The sequence below is a fragment of the Phocoena phocoena genome, chromosome 2 (assembly GCF_963924675.1).
Source record: "Phocoena phocoena chromosome 2, mPhoPho1.1, whole genome shotgun sequence".
NCBI classification, from domain to species: domain Eukaryota; kingdom Metazoa; phylum Chordata; class Mammalia; order Artiodactyla; family Phocoenidae; genus Phocoena; species Phocoena phocoena.
In genome coordinates, this window is record NC_089220.1 from 171216380 (window position 1) to 171233000 (window position 16621).

The 16621-nt window shown below is 40.2% G+C and overlaps 1 protein-coding gene across 2 annotated transcripts in view; it reads right to left on the minus strand.

Moving 5' to 3' along the window:
• The window catches only part of ITGA8 (integrin subunit alpha 8), a 177718-nt gene that overhangs the window by 63252 nt on the left and 97845 nt on the right, over positions 1–16621 (minus strand). For both annotated transcript variants that reach the window (XM_065871272.1, XM_065871271.1), the window contains 6 exons: positions 13927–13982; positions 13361–13515; positions 11890–12027; positions 11331–11398; positions 9509–9656; positions 2626–2718 (listed from right to left, as the gene is read on the minus strand). In XM_065871272.1, the coding sequence (XP_065727344.1) occupies positions 2626–2718; positions 9509–9656; positions 11331–11398; positions 11890–12027; positions 13361–13515; positions 13927–13982 (658 nt within the window). The remainder of the gene's footprint in view (positions 1–2625; positions 2719–9508; positions 9657–11330; positions 11399–11889; positions 12028–13360; positions 13516–13926; positions 13983–16621) is intronic.

Consider the following 16621-nt stretch of genomic DNA (forward strand, 5'->3'; position numbering starts at 1 on the left):
TTACAAATCAGAAGTAAACTTCTGAATACAACCTTGAATGCTTTGTTAAAATAAAAAGTCACTTGAAAACTACTTTTTAAAAAATATCAGGACCGGGATAATTAACCCTGGCAATTTGTGATGCTTTTTAATAGTTAGGACTACTTTTACAGTTGGAATTTTACTACAACCCATTAAGAGTATTCTTTTAGAAGTACAAGATGAAGAAGTAAATAAATCAAAGCATTTTATAACAAAACAGAATGCAATAAAATTTGATGTGTTTAAGGGCATTCAAGGGTGAGATAAGAAAGCTATTAGGTTTCTTCTACTATAGACCTCAGAGATAAACGAATACAAACAATTTACTTCCTTGACTTCTAAAGATTATTTGCTGGTAAAATGGATTGACATCTTTTCACATTTGTGGCTAAGACCACACTGCCATTTTTACCCTCCACTTTGAACAACACTGGTGTCCAGTTTTTGTTCCAAGATTATCCTTAGTTATTGATGACCTTAGATGACCTCTGGTCTGGATATAACACTTTTAATACTGAAAAAGGAATGAGTGCCCGGTCACCTACAGACGCTAACACCATTACCACCGTGTCAGTTCATTTCTGTCTGGCCTTAGGTAGACTTTTTCCTATCAAATTGGGTGGCTGAATTTTTCTTGAAAACTAGTCAAAGGACTTATTAGCTTCTAGATAAAAGGATTCTAAAGAAAAATGTTCTAATATCTCAGCTTAGACATCCCATTCTATCTTTCATGGCTTTGTTGAAAAATCTCATCTGTTATTCATTAGTTTTTATCCAATTTTTGCAGACCTGCTAGAACGTGGGCTTTTTGTTGAGGCCTGGTTCGAATCCTGGTTTCTGTTCTTCATTATGTGAGACTTTGGGTAACTCATTTGATTTCTCTGGGTCTCAGTTTCCTCATCCATAACACAGGAGAAATACCTGACTCATAGGATTGTTGGTAGTTGTGAAAATTAAATGAGATAACACACACAAAACACCCAGTGATGGAATTATAACACGGAGGGCAATCAATACATGTTAGTTAATAAAAATCTGTTATAAACATTTACCTTTCCTTTAAATATTTACTTTTTTGACCCAAGAAGTGAGTTTACTAGACTACAGCTTGGCATATCTTTTAAATACTCAGGACGAACGGAATGATAATCAATTTAGAATATAAAAAGGCAAACATATTATTTTAGCACAGTATCCTAGATTATAAACGGGGAACAGGTGTTACTGGATAGACAGTTTCAAAGGCTCAAATAAATATGAGAAACACTGGGCGAGAAGGTTTCCTTACTGCAGAACTTCTCAGCACCTTCAAAATGGAACAGGCACCTGAATGTCCCAGGGGAGGATATGATTCTCAGCAGTGACTATAGGGCTCCCTTTTAAGGGCTTGCCTCAAAGGATTAACACTCTTTGGAAGACGCTTTGGGAAGCTGTTCTAATACAAACCTACACACTTACACATTTCCAGGAAGGTTTTTTCAAATAGGCCATTTCATTATCAATGAATCATAAGCATCTAATTTAAAACAGAGGAATACATATGTTTAATTTGTAACACTTAATTATGTAGTATTTTCAGATTTCAGGTTTTTTTTCCTGATTTATGACTCCATAAAATAATGATTTCTACTATGATATTTATTACAAGGAGTTACTCTGTGTATACTTAAACTGCAATGGTATAAAATGAATTTATTGACCACAAGTAATCCTGAATGGGAAGTTCCTAAATCTGGAAACAAAGAAAGAAAAAGAAGGTTCCTTATTCTTTCATAAGCCTGTTACAGATCATGATTGATCCTTTCTTTTTTCTTGCTATAAACAATTTTCTGCATTATTCTTTATCAAGTAAGATGTATGGAAAATACAGACCTGGTAAAGCTGTTTTCAAACCTGGATTATGGTAATATTTTAACAGGAAAACACTGTGAATGATATTCACATGGGAGGTATATCTAAAGTAAAAGTTTAATCATCTTTGCTAAAATTCTTAATTCTGTTATTTCTTAAATCCTTTACATCGTAGTTCTTCTTGGATTCAAAGAAAACATTTGTAGTGAAATTCAAAGAAAAAATACTCGAGAAAAAAATCTGTAGTAAAAAAAATAGTTTTTAGAGATTTGTTGAGACTGAAGACATGTAAGACTGACGTCAAAAGAAAAGGCATATGGGCTTCCCTGGTGGCGCAGTGGTTGAGAGTCCGCCTGCCGATGCAGGGGACACGGGTTCGTGCCCCGGTCTGGGAAGATCCCACATGCCGCGGAGCGGCTGGGCCCGTGAGCCATGGCCGCTGAGCCCGCGCGTCCGGAGCCTGTGCTCCGCAACAGGAGAGCCCACAGCAGTGAGAGGCCCGCGTACCACACACACACACACAAAAAGGCATATGAAAGTATTCATCATTTTGTGTATTTTAGCTCAGATTGTCCACTCAGTGTGGGGTTGTGATGCAGAATCCCACCACCCTGGGAATTTCCTGCCTAATTGGTTTGAGTTGCCAGGTGCTAAATTGTTGAGTGCTAACTGGGGCGGGGGGGGGCTCTCCACTAGTTCTCTTTAAAATTCAATTAGACGGAAATCAGTTAAGTGCATCTGGTTTTCTCTTACGTTTGTTCCAGCCACCATAGGGTTCCCAAGGTCACACACCACCATTCGGGTGACATTGTCCATCTTGTACTCACAGCTCAGTGGTCGCAGTGCCTGCAACGGGAAGGAACACCAGTGTGGAGTCAGGGGCGGAATAAACGACATCCTGCCGCAAAAGCGATGCTGTGGGCCAGGCAGCTTCTCTTGATTTCAAACACCTGTGTGAGTGCCTGAGCCCAAGGGTTCATGTGTGACCATCACCTCAGAAGAGAAGCTTGTGAGAAAAGACCAAAGTTTAATTTTAAGAAGAAACATGTTGTATGGGTAAACACATTTGCTTGTCAGTTTCATGTTTGCAAAAATTAATTTGTTTAGTGTATGTTTAATTATCGCATGATCTTTCATGGCCCAATATATACATATATATATACACACACACACACACATATTTTTTTTCTTTTTTTTTTTGGCTGCGCCGCGTGGCATGTGGGATCTTAGTTCCCTGACCAGGGACTGAACCCGCACCCCCTGCAGTGGAAGCGCTGAGTCTTAACCGCTGGACCGCCAGGGAAGTCCCTGAAAATGCTTAGCAGACTATTTATATGAACATTTTTGAAATGATTTGCACTACTGTTCATGTTCAGTTTGGGCCATGAAGATCATGGATAATTAAACATAACTAAACAAATTAATTTTTGCAAACATGAAATGACAGCAAGATGTATATTATAGATTATCCTACAACGCAATGACCATTTGCAAGAGAATTGCTTTGGACACAAATTTCTCCATACCATGGTTCCATTTTGAGATTACACACCCAATCTTAGTTCAATCCTATAAATACTTAAGATGGGAAGAGAACACTTTTTTATGTTTACCCACTGCTTTTCACCTCCCGTCTTGCCCCATATCCTGTTCTGATGAGAATGTATAAAAACTCAAGTTTGAAGAGGCACTTAGAACTGTGTGCTGGAGAAGGTCTCAAGGTTAGAGCCGACGGGCTTATTTTACTTAGCCTGATGTCCTTAAGGGTCATCCATGTTGTAGTATGTGGCAGAATTTCCTTCCTTAAGGCTGAATAATATTCCATTGTATGTGTGTACTGTATATTGTTCATCTCTTCACCCACCGATGGCCATTTGGGTTGTTTCCACCTCTTGGCTATTGTGAATAGTGCTGCTACGAAAATGGATGTGCAGGTATCAGTTGAGATACTGATTTTATTTCCTTTGTATATATACACAGAAGTGGCATTGCTGGATCATATGATAGTTCTCTTTTGAAGTTTTTGAGGATGATGTAATTTTAAGGGGAAAATTTGGGGAGACTATTGCTTTGCTGATTGCATGAGGTGGTGTTAGTGTATTTCTTATTGGGCCCCAGTTCTTGAACACTGCTTTGTTTAACTGGGCACCTGAGCATCTCATAGCTCAGGAATAATTTTTAGGTTATTGTTCATTCATTTTGGAGATTTCTCTGAGGTTCAAAGAATAATTTTAGGAGATGATCTGGATCTTAAACTGCATTTTTGAGTTCATTGCCAAAGCCTGTTATTTGTACCATAATGGCAATTTAGTACACAATGGAAAATAAGGGTTATATTTATTGCAGCATCTGTGTTTGTGTTTAAACTACTGTTTATTTTAGCAAGAACAAGGTTGTGATTCAACACTGGTTTCAGGTTAGTGGAAAAAACTGAGATTGTGGTGTTTTGCTTTCTAGTCTTCTGTCCTGTGTTTATGGGCAAAACAAATGAAAGGAAAACAGTGAAATCTAGTGGAAAAGGAGTTATTGCCTATGTTTGTGTTATTATAAATGTTCCTGTGTTTAAATTAATGGATCTTTACAGTGGAATATTATGCCAGAATTACAAAGGATGTGTTATATCTATGAGTGTTGATCTGGAAAGATAGTCTATGAAATGTAGATGTAGAGATGGAGGTGTGTATGTGTGGGTAGAGAAAATAGTCTGCAAGGATATATAAACTGAGTGGAGAGAATTAAAAGTTATTTCTATGTGGTAGCATTAAAAAAAAAAAAAGTTACACCCGACGGAGGGGAAAGTAAAGGAGGTTTATCTTTGGACTCCTGTCCTCTGGTCACAGCTCTCCCTTGTGTCTTCAGGCTAGAAATCCACATCTGGATCTCCACCCTGAGCCCCTTTCCATCTTTCAAAACCTAATGTCCCTATGGCCCTGCTCTTGCCCGTGGTAATAGCTACATATGTTCATCCATTATTTCACTCTAACTTGTTAAGTGCTACTGATATATTACCTGTCAGCCTCATTCCCAAAGATAAGCTTGCAAACTGAGGACTTTCACAAAGGACCCCATGAGAGGACCATGGAAGAGGGTTCCAAATACGAGGACCACTTATCCGTCGGTCAGCTCTATCGAAATTTCATTTAAGGAAGTCATGTGAATTTTCAAGGATAAGTTTCAGAATCCACCTCCTTTCCATTCTTTCCACATGGTTGAGAAAAACCAAGAGCCAAAACCAAAACAAAGAAAAGGCAAATGAACCCCAGATACCTAAGTCAAGAGCTCTGTGGGTAAATCATACGCTTTAAGAAAAAGAGCTTAAGCAAGCAGGGGGTTTTTTGTATCTGTTCTCTTCCAGGGCCTAGAAAAACATCCAGCACAAAGCAGTAGACGGTGTCAGGAGATACACAGCAAACGTAGCTCCCAACCTTTCCTACGAGGAACCTGAAATGAAATGGACAAGCACACAGCTGAGTATAAAGCCCTCTTCCTGCCATCAGCCATTGAAAGGTGTGTTTTAACTCATGAGAAAGAAATGAAATCTCTGATATTCAGAGGCAGCATTTAATACCTGCTCTTTCCAAATAACCCGAGTGACATGTTAGTCTCCTAAGGAGGTAAGAAACATATTTTCCAAAAGCTGATAATATTTTTCTTTCTCAAAGGTAGCTTTAGCATGTATTCAAGTTCTGAAGGATCCATAACTAACTCTAATTGTACAGAGATGTTTTGTGTTAGGATTACTAACTCAATCCTGAAAACAGGAAAAAAAAAAAAAAAGAACTCAGCAACAGCTTTCCAAAATACCCACGTGTCCCTTGAATATAATTCAAGGATTTGGTTTCTGTAGTAAATATTTTTATCTTATCTGAAGGTTGAAAGTCATATGTACATTTTTCCCCAGCTTTCTAGAAATAGCTTTTTCACATCAATCAGAGATCTTTTCTCTCCCCAGATTCCCCACCCTTTTTCTTTTTTTAACCTTTATTTCCTCTCTCTGAGTGGGAGAAACAATGATTGTTTTTGTAGATACTTCTAGATTATTTTCCTCAGCTCTTCCTGGGACTATCTTGTTCTCTTCCATTTATAGCTCTTAGAGTATTATTCATTCACTGAAAATATTTACTGTGTACCTGCCACTTACCAGGCACTGATCAAAAAAAAAAAAAAAAAAACACCCTTGTCCTCCTTAAATGTCCTATTATTATAAGAATCGTAATAAGGAATCACAAGCAATTGTAACAAGCACTGGAAACACACAGTTAGTACAGTTTGTTAAGTTTCATGAGAGCAGAAATTCACAGTGATGGAGGAGGACAGGCACATAGAAGTAAGCAATCAGAGAAGACATCCTGGAGGAAGTGACATAACCTCATAGGGGGCCTGGCAACTCAGTGGTTAAGAAGACGGGCCTGGACCTGACAGCTGAGGTGTCAATCTTGGTTCTGCTACGTAATAGCTGTGTACCTTTGGGCATGTTTCTGAATTTCTCCTCATCTATACAACAGGGAAAATGATAGCCTTACTGTTTCTCTATCAGGCTGTTATGAGGACTAAGTAAATTGAATACTTGCAAGAGCACAGAGCAGAGCCCAGTTCATAGCAATTGCCTGGTGAATTTCAGCAGCCTCAGTCGTTATTAGGCCGAGGCCTGAAGGGTGAGTAGTAAGAAGTAAGCTGGGGAAAGGGGATGAGAGAGTAGAGTTACAGAGGAAACAGCAGGTGCGAGCTCTCTGTGGTGGGAGGGCGCATAGGTATTACAGAAACAGAAAAGAAATTCCATCCCTCTAGGACTAGGGTGGGAGGTAAAGGAAGGAAGCAAAGACTCGTGATGAAGCTGAGGAGGTCAGCAGGGTTGATGTAATTAAGGGCCTCATAAGTCATCTCAGGGCTTTGTAGGACTTTATCCTATAAGCAATGGGAAGCTAGTGAGGGTTTTCAGCCAGAGAGTGACAGGGTCAGATTTGCATTTTAGAAAGAGGGCTTCCCAGGGCTTCCCTGGTAGTGCAGTGGTTAAGAATCCGCCTGCCAATGCAGGGGACACAGATTTGATCCCTGGTCCGGAAGATCCCACATGCAGTGGAGCAACTAAGCCCGTGAGCCACAACTACTGTGCTCGTGTGCCACAACTACTGAGCTCGTGTGCCACAACTACTGAAGCCCACGCACCTAGAACCCGTGCCCCGCAACAAGAGAAGCCACTGCAACGAGAATCCCGTGCACCACAACGAAGAGTAGCCCCTGCTCACCGCAACTAGAGAAAGCCCAGCAACGAAGACCCAACACAGCCAGAAAAAGAAAGAAAGAAAGAGAGCTTCCCATGCAGGGAAGGGGCTGGAGGCTGGGAGATGGGGAGATGAGTTAGGAGACTGGTGTAGCCATCTTGGAAGAAGATTGTGCCAGCCTGGAGGAAGGCAGTGACCGTGGCAGTGAGATGGAGAGAGGATAGGGTTGGACAGGTGTAGGACTGACTTAGGCTTTAGAAACTGGGTGGAGACTGGCACGATTCTCTGAGATGGACTAGAGGGAGGAGGAGTGTGGGAAGATGACGTCTAGTTCCGGACGTACTGCATGTGAGGTAGTTTGAGACAGAGGAGTGGAGCATGTATGAGGTCCCTTGAATAGACACATTCATAGTGACAGAATGTGGAACACTGGGTACCAGAGGTGGGGAAAGGGGGCAAGAGGGAGTTGGTGTTTCATGGGTACAGGGTTTCAGTCTGGGGTGATGAAAGTGTTCTGGAGATGGACGGTAGTGATGGTTACACGACAATGTGATTATACTTCGTGGCACTGAACTGTACACCTCAAAAGGGTTAAAATGGTACATTTTATGTTACATATAGTTTATAACAATAATAATAAAAAGATAGAGCACATGGGCCTTTATTCCTAGAAAAATTTAGAAGGTCACCGAAAAGAATTGTAAAGGCTGGCTCCGTTAAGGTCTCCAGAGAAAGAGATGATCAGCTTCTACATTTTCGAAAAGATGAATGTTTTTAGGCAAAGAACAACAAAACTGGCAATCAGATAATCCCTCATACTTTTCCCCTTGAGAGAAAATTTTTAAAGAAAAAAAAGAGAACTTGAACCAAGTATAAATAAAAAGAGACACAACTTCAAACTGTTTAACAACAAAGAAGGAATTAGAATGTGGCTTAGTCATGTCAAACCAAATTCTGCCCAAGGGAAACTGATGGAGGAAAAACAGTTAAAGACTCATTGGAGATTATAGATAATGTCTGTTATAATGTTTAAAGCCAAAGATAGAAATGATGAATGTTTCCTGTGTTTTCCACCCAACAGTGAACAGTAAACTAGATGTTTTGCTAAAAGAAGAATATTTTGAATAGATGCTTTGTTTAACAAAGTCAGGGGTGCAGTGACAGAAAAGGAGTTGAAATAAAAATATAGGAAGAGCCCTGGAACATTTTTTAAAATAACATACTTGAGCTTCATTGTTTGTTTGTTTATGTATTATTTGCATGTAATTATTCTTAAGTGATATGTTCCTACAAATTTCTTCAACAGAAACTCGTGATGATTTTACAACTGTCAAAGATACTTGATTATTGCTCCTCTGGGTTATTTTTTCACTGAGAAGATAATTCAGTCAAAACATAAGTCATGAGACTAGCGGTGTGCACAGAGAATTTTGTATTCCCCACGTTTGTAAATGCCTTTCAAATAGTGACATCACAACCGTTGTTAGCATTCCTTTAGAGGAATTCTTTTTCGTTAAATTATTTGATCATTAGAATGTGCACGTTTCCAAGAGGATGCAGTTTTTGGAAAGTAGCAGAACTTTAATAAACTTCAGTTAAATGAACATATCCATCAGCAAGAATTTAAATAACACTCATCATGCCGACTTCTACGTGCAGTGCAGGGATGACTATAAACGTGTGAAACTTGGTCTCTGCCCTTAATTGTGAGTCTGTGTACCTCTGAAACCAAGGGACTCTCTCTGTTATCCTTCACTGTATTTATAATGGTTTTAGAGCAGAACCTGAGGATATTCTGAGTGGGAAGATTCATATTGTGATAAGGAAAGGAAATCTATAAAAAGCATTGCTGTCAGTTTAACAAATAGTGGCATTGCAGGACTGGCAAATGACAAAAACCTGGCTTTTTCTTGGTCCCGGTCCCAAAAAGGTGGACCAAGAAAAAAGAAAACATGAACGTGTTTCCTTTCCAGTGCCTGTCTAGGCTGTTTTCAGTGCTCAGCTGGGATTGGTCGGACCTTCCTCCATAAGCAGTAATGAAAACCAGACCTCCTGGGACCTGCTTGAAGCATAAAGGAACTCAAAGACCAGAAAACAGCCAGGGAGGGTGGGAGTTAGCCTGGGGAGTGTAGCGGATGGATCACATTGATGAGCTGCTTCTTTCAGACAGCTGTCTTCCGTGTTTCAGCTCCCAGTCTTGGGCCAGTTTATCTTTGCACCGTGGCCAAGAAAGATATTAATACTGCTTAAGACCATCTTCCTTCCTGGGCCGCTGTTATTCCGCTTAACAAAATAAGGTGCCATTTTGTTTTCTTTTATCGAGGAAGGAATCCTCAGCTAAGGTGACTTAACATGGATTTGTCTTCAAAAATACACCGAGCTCTTTCCTCCTCCAGATCACCTACAGGCATTACCTTGTTGCTGCGTTCAATCCCAACATAATCAGCCTCTTCTGGAATTGTCACAAAGAGCTCGGCTTCGTAGGCACCTTCCCCTTCATTTCTCGCGTTGATTATGAGCGTGAGGTGGTTTTCATCTCCAACGATGACCTGATGCTTGTCTCTAAAAATGCAGTTTAAAAAGAATCGTCAGGTACTGTGCATCTCTGGATTCATGGATATTTTATTTAAGGACTTAGAGGAAGATGTAAACATGCAAGACTGGGGGATAAAACAAGATGGATCGTCATGAGGGGGTGGTGAGAAGAATCAAAACTATGTCTGGATGAGAAGGACAGGAAAACATCCAGGGGTGTTCTGGTAAATATTTAACAACCAGCGCTTCAAACTAGTGGTTACCAGTGGAGGAAGGGGCAACATCGGGGGCGGGGGCAGGGGGAGGTACAAACCACTGGGTCTGAGACAGGCTCACGGATGTATGTACAACTCAGGGAATAGAGCCCCTACTTTGGAATAACTGTAAATGGAAAGTAACGTTTAAAAACTGTATACTAGGGCTTCCCTGGTGGTGCAGCGGTTAAGAATCCGCCTGCCAATGCAGGGGACACGGGTTCGAGCCCTGATCCGGGAAGATCCCACATGCCGCGGAGCAGCCAAGCCTGTGCGCCACAACTCCTGAGCCTGTGCTCTAGAGCCTGTGCGCCACAACTACTGAGCCCGTGTGCCACAACTACTGAGCCTGCGCTTTAGAGCCCGTGAGCCACAACCACTGAGCCCATGTGCCACAACTACTGAAGCCCGTGCACCTAGCGCCCGTGCTCCGCAACAAGAGAAGCCACCACAGTGAGAAGCCCGTGCACCACCATGAAGAGTAGTCCCCGCTCGCCGCAACTAGAGAAAACCCGTGTGCAGCAACGAAGACCCAATGCAGCCAAAACTAAATTTATGTATTTATTTATTTATTTTTTAAAAGCCTGTATAATAAATAAAGTAACAACCAGTTCTCAAAAACGAAAGGAAACAAAGAAAACCAGGATGTGTAGCATTTGCCGATTCCATTCCAGTGGTGTAAATCCTCCCACTGTGATCAATTTCAAGCTCCCAACATACTTAACGATCTACCAGCAAAAATTCCCGAAAAGTTAACAATTAGCTCACAAACCAGGAGGAGACGGCTTCAGCACATCCCTGAAAACATCCCATACGAGGAAGATGGGCAATGGGAAGAGAGGGAGAGAGGTGGTTTAGAAAGTAGGAGGGGAAGCTGAGTGTGACACAAAGTGGAAAATAAGAGGGAAGAAAGAGGCAGATAAAGGAAGATCTCAAATAGCTGATTGTGAGGTATTCTGAGGACATTTAATTCACTCCAGACTTCAAATTGAAACAGCATTTGGAAATGCCTACTTGTGACCCTTAATCAAAGCTATTGCTTCGGACACTGGCTAGATTATGAAGTTTGGAAAAAGTCCCCTTGAGAGGTTACCAAGAAGCTTCCAAACACTGGCAGCAAGATAGTTCCTGGGGTGGGGATGGGTTGAGGCAGGTAGAGAGGAGAGCAACCGGAACCACCAGAGATGAGTTAACTTCAAACAGAAGCATTTCCCCCCACTTTTGGTGAAGGATGGAACAGCTCAGGCAAAGTCTTGGGCTGTGTCACTTGACACCAATGACAAAGACCTAAGCCACAGGCTAACCCAAAGTGTAGCCAAGCTCAGAAATGTCCCGCAGCGCACTTATTTTGGTAGTGGCTGGAAGTGTATACTTTCTCCAGAGAAGCTTTAAGTAAACACCTGTATGCCATTAGGTAAAATGGACAAGTTTATTTATTTAAACTTACGGTCTAGCTGACAGCTTCAAGTCAGGAATGCACATGTTATCTTCTCCACAGTCGACCAGGATGTGAGCCTGTGTTGTGGAAAAACATGTATCAGGAAGAATCTGGGAAAACCTGAATCCCGTCCTTTCTCTTGAAAATTATGAATGATCCCACAAGTTAAACCAAAGCTTTCCTTTCACTCTGCATGAGTCTACCTAGCTAGAAACTCTGTTCGGCAGTGACCTCCCCTTATAGGCTAGCTTACTTAGGAGCCCGATTCCAATTCATTCTGAAATGTCTGTAAAGAATGCTACTCTGGCCGATGTTTTGAGGATTACAGGCTGTACTGCTTCTATTACAGCCACATTTTGAACAAATTAAATCTTGGTTCCACAAGGGGAAGGGCTTCTGAAAACACAGGGATGCAGTGTTTCAGGAAACGTGTTCAGAAAATCTCCCAAATGTTACAAGTGTGTATGCAGGAATGAAAACAAAAGGGCCTGGATTTCATCTTAAGGTCACAGGAGCAATGCCCAGGGCCTGATTGCGAATATACCATTCAAGACGGGCCAGGACCTACCTGTTCGGTAACAACGTTTTCCCTGTAGTAATTCAGTATTGGTTTCACCTCCAGAGTTTCTTTAAAGGTGGATTCATCCAAACTGTAATTCAAACTAATGTTGATTGGAGACAGTTTATCTCGGAATTCGGTTTCATCCTAGGGAAAGTAATCACACACTCAAGAAAGGCCCTGTGAAATGGCTGCAAGATGTTAGTTGGTGGAAGGCAGACAGCACTTGCCTCTGGCCATTAAAAGTGAACCATGAAGTAATTACCACCCCAGCGGGCCTAGGCACATGCTGTGGATGTGGCATAGAGAAGCCAGGTTAATGAACGTATGTTCAGAGTTGGAATCATTTAGGCTTCGTTGAAATACATGCTTCTGGAAGCAATCTTCAGGTTCTCCAGATCTTCAACAACTCACACGGATTGGTCAAATTGCACAGTTAAAAATCAGTTGCACAGGAAACGTCACTGAAAGTTTCATGAACTGGGATTTTTATCTTAATGAGGTTGGCAGAATTTGTAAGTTCCCTTGGGCTCAGAGGAGGAAAACCTCTCGATTCTCTTCCTTTCTTATCATCTCTTTAAGTCCTTGTTTGCATGAACTTCGAAACACCTTCAGCACATCTGAAGTTCCCTTAGAAAAAGCACCAGAACCTTCCTGGGGAGGGAGGGGGTAGTACCGGCAGCAAGGTCTGGACATATAGGAACTCCCAAACCATGGAGTGGGCATGCCGCCCTTCAGCCGGGTGCCAGTATCAGTCATAATGAGACACGAGGGTCGTGCACCAGCTTTTCATTCTACAATGTGTTTGTAAACTCTGCTTTCTACAGGTTTTCCCCTCACTATATCCCCTCAAAGAGGAGACCAAATGAAAAGAGGCTTCACAACGTCATCACTGGTAAGAAGATGAAATAACTATCATAACACGTTTTGGCTTTTTATTTCATGGTGGGTTTAGGAGTTATTGTAAAAATCCATTGCTTTAAAAATGTAATTATAACTTACTTTTAATAAAGCCTTTGAATGCCTCACCCTTTTCCTAAGTTGGCTCAGAAATGCACATTGATAAAATCTGGCCAGACATCCTCACGTAGGATAAAAATTCAAATAAAGTGTGTCTAACTTTTATGTTTTTTGCGGGGAGGCAGTTAGAAATGAAAACCACCTGAGTTAGCACTAGTACTAAAGAGTGTATTCAAAACAAGAAGAAGCTTAGGAGCAGAAACTCACACAACATTGTAAATCAACTATACTCTAATAACAATTAAAAGAAAAAAAGAAGCAGCTTAGGAATTAAAAGCAATACATCATTAGGTTGGCTGAAGTCAGGCTCAACAGAGGAGTGTGTGGCTTTAAAGATTTCTCCTATAAAATGAACATAGATGTGGGTCTGTGTGAACCACTGTGATGTTTAAATGGAGAAAAATGGTTGGAATTTGGACTTCAATGTTAGAGGCCAGAAAGGTGATTCTGGAACACTTACTCGAAGGTAAACGATAAAATCCTGGCATTGGAGGGATTTCTGCCCCTTTATCACGAGAGGGAAGACGAGATGTGACTGATGGTTTTCAAGGAAGAGCGTGCGTTTAATGGCTCCTTTTTGTTTCAGGGAATCTAACTGCACCTCGGCAGTCAGGCCTAAAGGACAGACATAAAGCAAATATAATCCAGAAAGGAAAAGTATTCAGTGAATGTAGCGCTTTATCAGAGATACGAATTCCTATTTCAGCTTGCTTATTCAGGAAACATTTTTTCCATAGTTGGGACCAAAAACAATACACGAGCTGCAAAGATTTGATAAAATACTCCCCAAGCTAAACAACTTGTTTTATAATGGTTTTACACACAAAGTCATTTCCCCCATAATTAGGTCTGTTCTTACAGACAGTACCAATTATTCAAGGACTGTTGATGTAGAAGTTCCCATATTTATAACAGAAATCTTGGTGCTGACGAAGAGCTCTTTGAAAGCTTTAAATGGTCTGTGCACCGCTTACTGTTGACTTTTCTTGATACGGTATAGGAGTGGAAAACTGAAAATATGCTCACCGATTGTGTTTGAAATGCTCTGGCCTGCCACAGATGCGCACACTCTTAAAGAAAAGCTAGGGGAAATAATAATTTATTGGTTAATAAACTTTTGCAATCTGAAGTAGCAAACTTCTTTTACCTTACCCCAGATAAAACGAATGCTTTATTTTTCCTCTATACTTCTCTTAGTGTACACACACACACACAAAACCAAACAAATAAATATGCATATATTTATTGATTGATATATATACTTATCAAAAATATATTTATATACATATATATATCCAACAATTCTAATACGATTAAGAAAGGTAACATTATTACATAGGAAGGTAATACTTAAAATATTACTAGAGGTCGATTGATTTAATCAGTGGATTAATTGATCAATTACTTGCTGCCTTTTTTCAAGAAATGCATGTGAATATCTTCCATGTGCCAGGGAGTGAAGAATTGGGCAGAACAGCAGGGAGACAGCTAGTGGCAGAGCCTGGAGGTGAGCAAGCACGTGACCCCAACTTGAGGAACCTGAAGAAATCTGGTGCGTTAGAGAAAGATGGGGAAAGCTGTAGGAAGCCGAGGCTGGCTGGGTCAGTAGGTAGGGAACAGGGCTTTGAAAATCACGTTAAAGAATTTGGATCAAGAGGTGCAAACTATTAGGTATAAAATAAACTACAAGGACATATTGTACAACATGGGGAATATAGCCAATATTTTATAATAAGTATAAATGGAGTATAATCTTTACAAATTGTAAATCACTGTACTGTATACCTGTAATTTATATAATATTATACATCAACTACACTTCAATTAAAAAGAAGTATTTGGATTTAATTCTGAGAGGCATGGAGCATTCACTGTACGATTAACCCATAATCCACTCTCCGTGGAAGGAGAGAAGAACTCAGGCAGGTACTTGCCAGGAGTGGGATATAATTTGAGGCAGAGACACCAGACGAGGGAAGGGAAAAAGAAAGAAAATGGGGAGCGTAGAGTGACCATCTCAGGCTTGGTAAGCACAATACAGTGTATAAGGTCAATTAAAAAAAGGATGGATATGTAGGAGAGACCTTTGTAGTTTTGCCTTGAACGTGCCCTAAACTCAATCCAGGGAGGTGTCTGCTGTGGCTCGTAGGATGGCCTGCACTTGGGTCTATCCTGTGGCCTCGGAGGGAATGAGGACCGGCCAGCGGTCTCTGCCTGACTGTTGCATGTGCTGACCTCCCTATGGAAAAAGGTCAAGCTCTAAGCGCCAGCATTCTAGATGGGGCTTTTTCACATTTCTAAGAAAGTAAAAATGTAAGAAAATACTTAAGTATGATTTAACGACAGCCTTAACGTTTTTACTAGTAAATACTCTAGTATGATTTGAATATTTCCACAGAATCCAAAAGGAGTAAATAATCTCTAGTCGTGCTTTAATTATGTGTCAGCTTCCTGTGTCAGATATAATGAAGATGTGTCACATCTGGGATTCATCTAGCTCCCGTGACCTCAGTCAATGTCTCCCTTCAGGGTAAGTAATTTGTCACATACCATTAAGCCAAACGTTTTCCGAGATGTCTCTGCTATTTCAAGTGTTTGTACCACTTCCCCAGAGAAATCATGAATTCCAGCCCACTTCCACTTCAATTGGAATAATTCAAGAAAGATGAATAGTTAATCACATCTTTAAATTTTGTAGCAGGTCTGGCTTTCAAAATTGGAATTTTTTCTGTGTCTGACTTTTTTGGAGGTACTTGGGTATGTGTTAAAATTGTTGACCGCTTTTCTATTCATCCTTATACTGAATAGGCAAAACTCATTAGCTTGTATAAGATAAATTCCTATTTGTAATAAAATTATCATTATATCTATAGATTCAAATAATTTTACATACAGTATTTTGTCTAACACAATTGAGAAGCAATAAAAATTTTTGCAAATGAGATAAAGTTATGAATGTGAACATTATCTCCTCCTTTTTGAGAAGAATTTGATTTAAAAACGATGTCATCAGCTGAAGGGTCACTTGGTTTATAAATTATATGTCAGTGTTATTCTATACTTCTTAGTTCCCCCTTTCTGTTACCTTTATATCATTAAGTGGACGATTTAAACTTTTTCATACAAGTTTAAATAACCGCTACGACTTACTGAATTATTGATAATAGCACTCCAACCTAAACTTTTTGGCTTATAGATGTCTTTAGCAGAAAAGAGTTGCCAAGTTATAACTTTCAAAGCATTCTCTTCTGATCTAAAAAGAAAACCTCACTGAATTTACAACATTTATATTATGTTATATATAAACACACACATATACATCGTATGTTTTATATAACAGATACTTAGGTGCACTCACAGGTCTATACCTAATTATAACGCACACTTGTTATCAGAGAAAGCTGTGAATTATTATTAAATTAGAATTAAAATTTCAAACTAGCATTTATGATCATAGTCAATATGAATAGGTCTGACTGGAGCAAAAAAACTCCACTAAACCAGCCCATATCCCTCATCACATAATTTCTAAATGAAACTGTTGGGCTATACTTCTGGTGCTTCAGAAGGCAGGACAGTACCTTACAAATCCTCTAATACTAGTCCTAACCCAATGCAGGAAGGGTTAGAATAATGACCTGGTGATGTAATGGTGCTCGTAGCCACATATGGGAGAAGAGGAATGAGATAAATGTGAAACAGGACTTAAAAGTACAAAGCA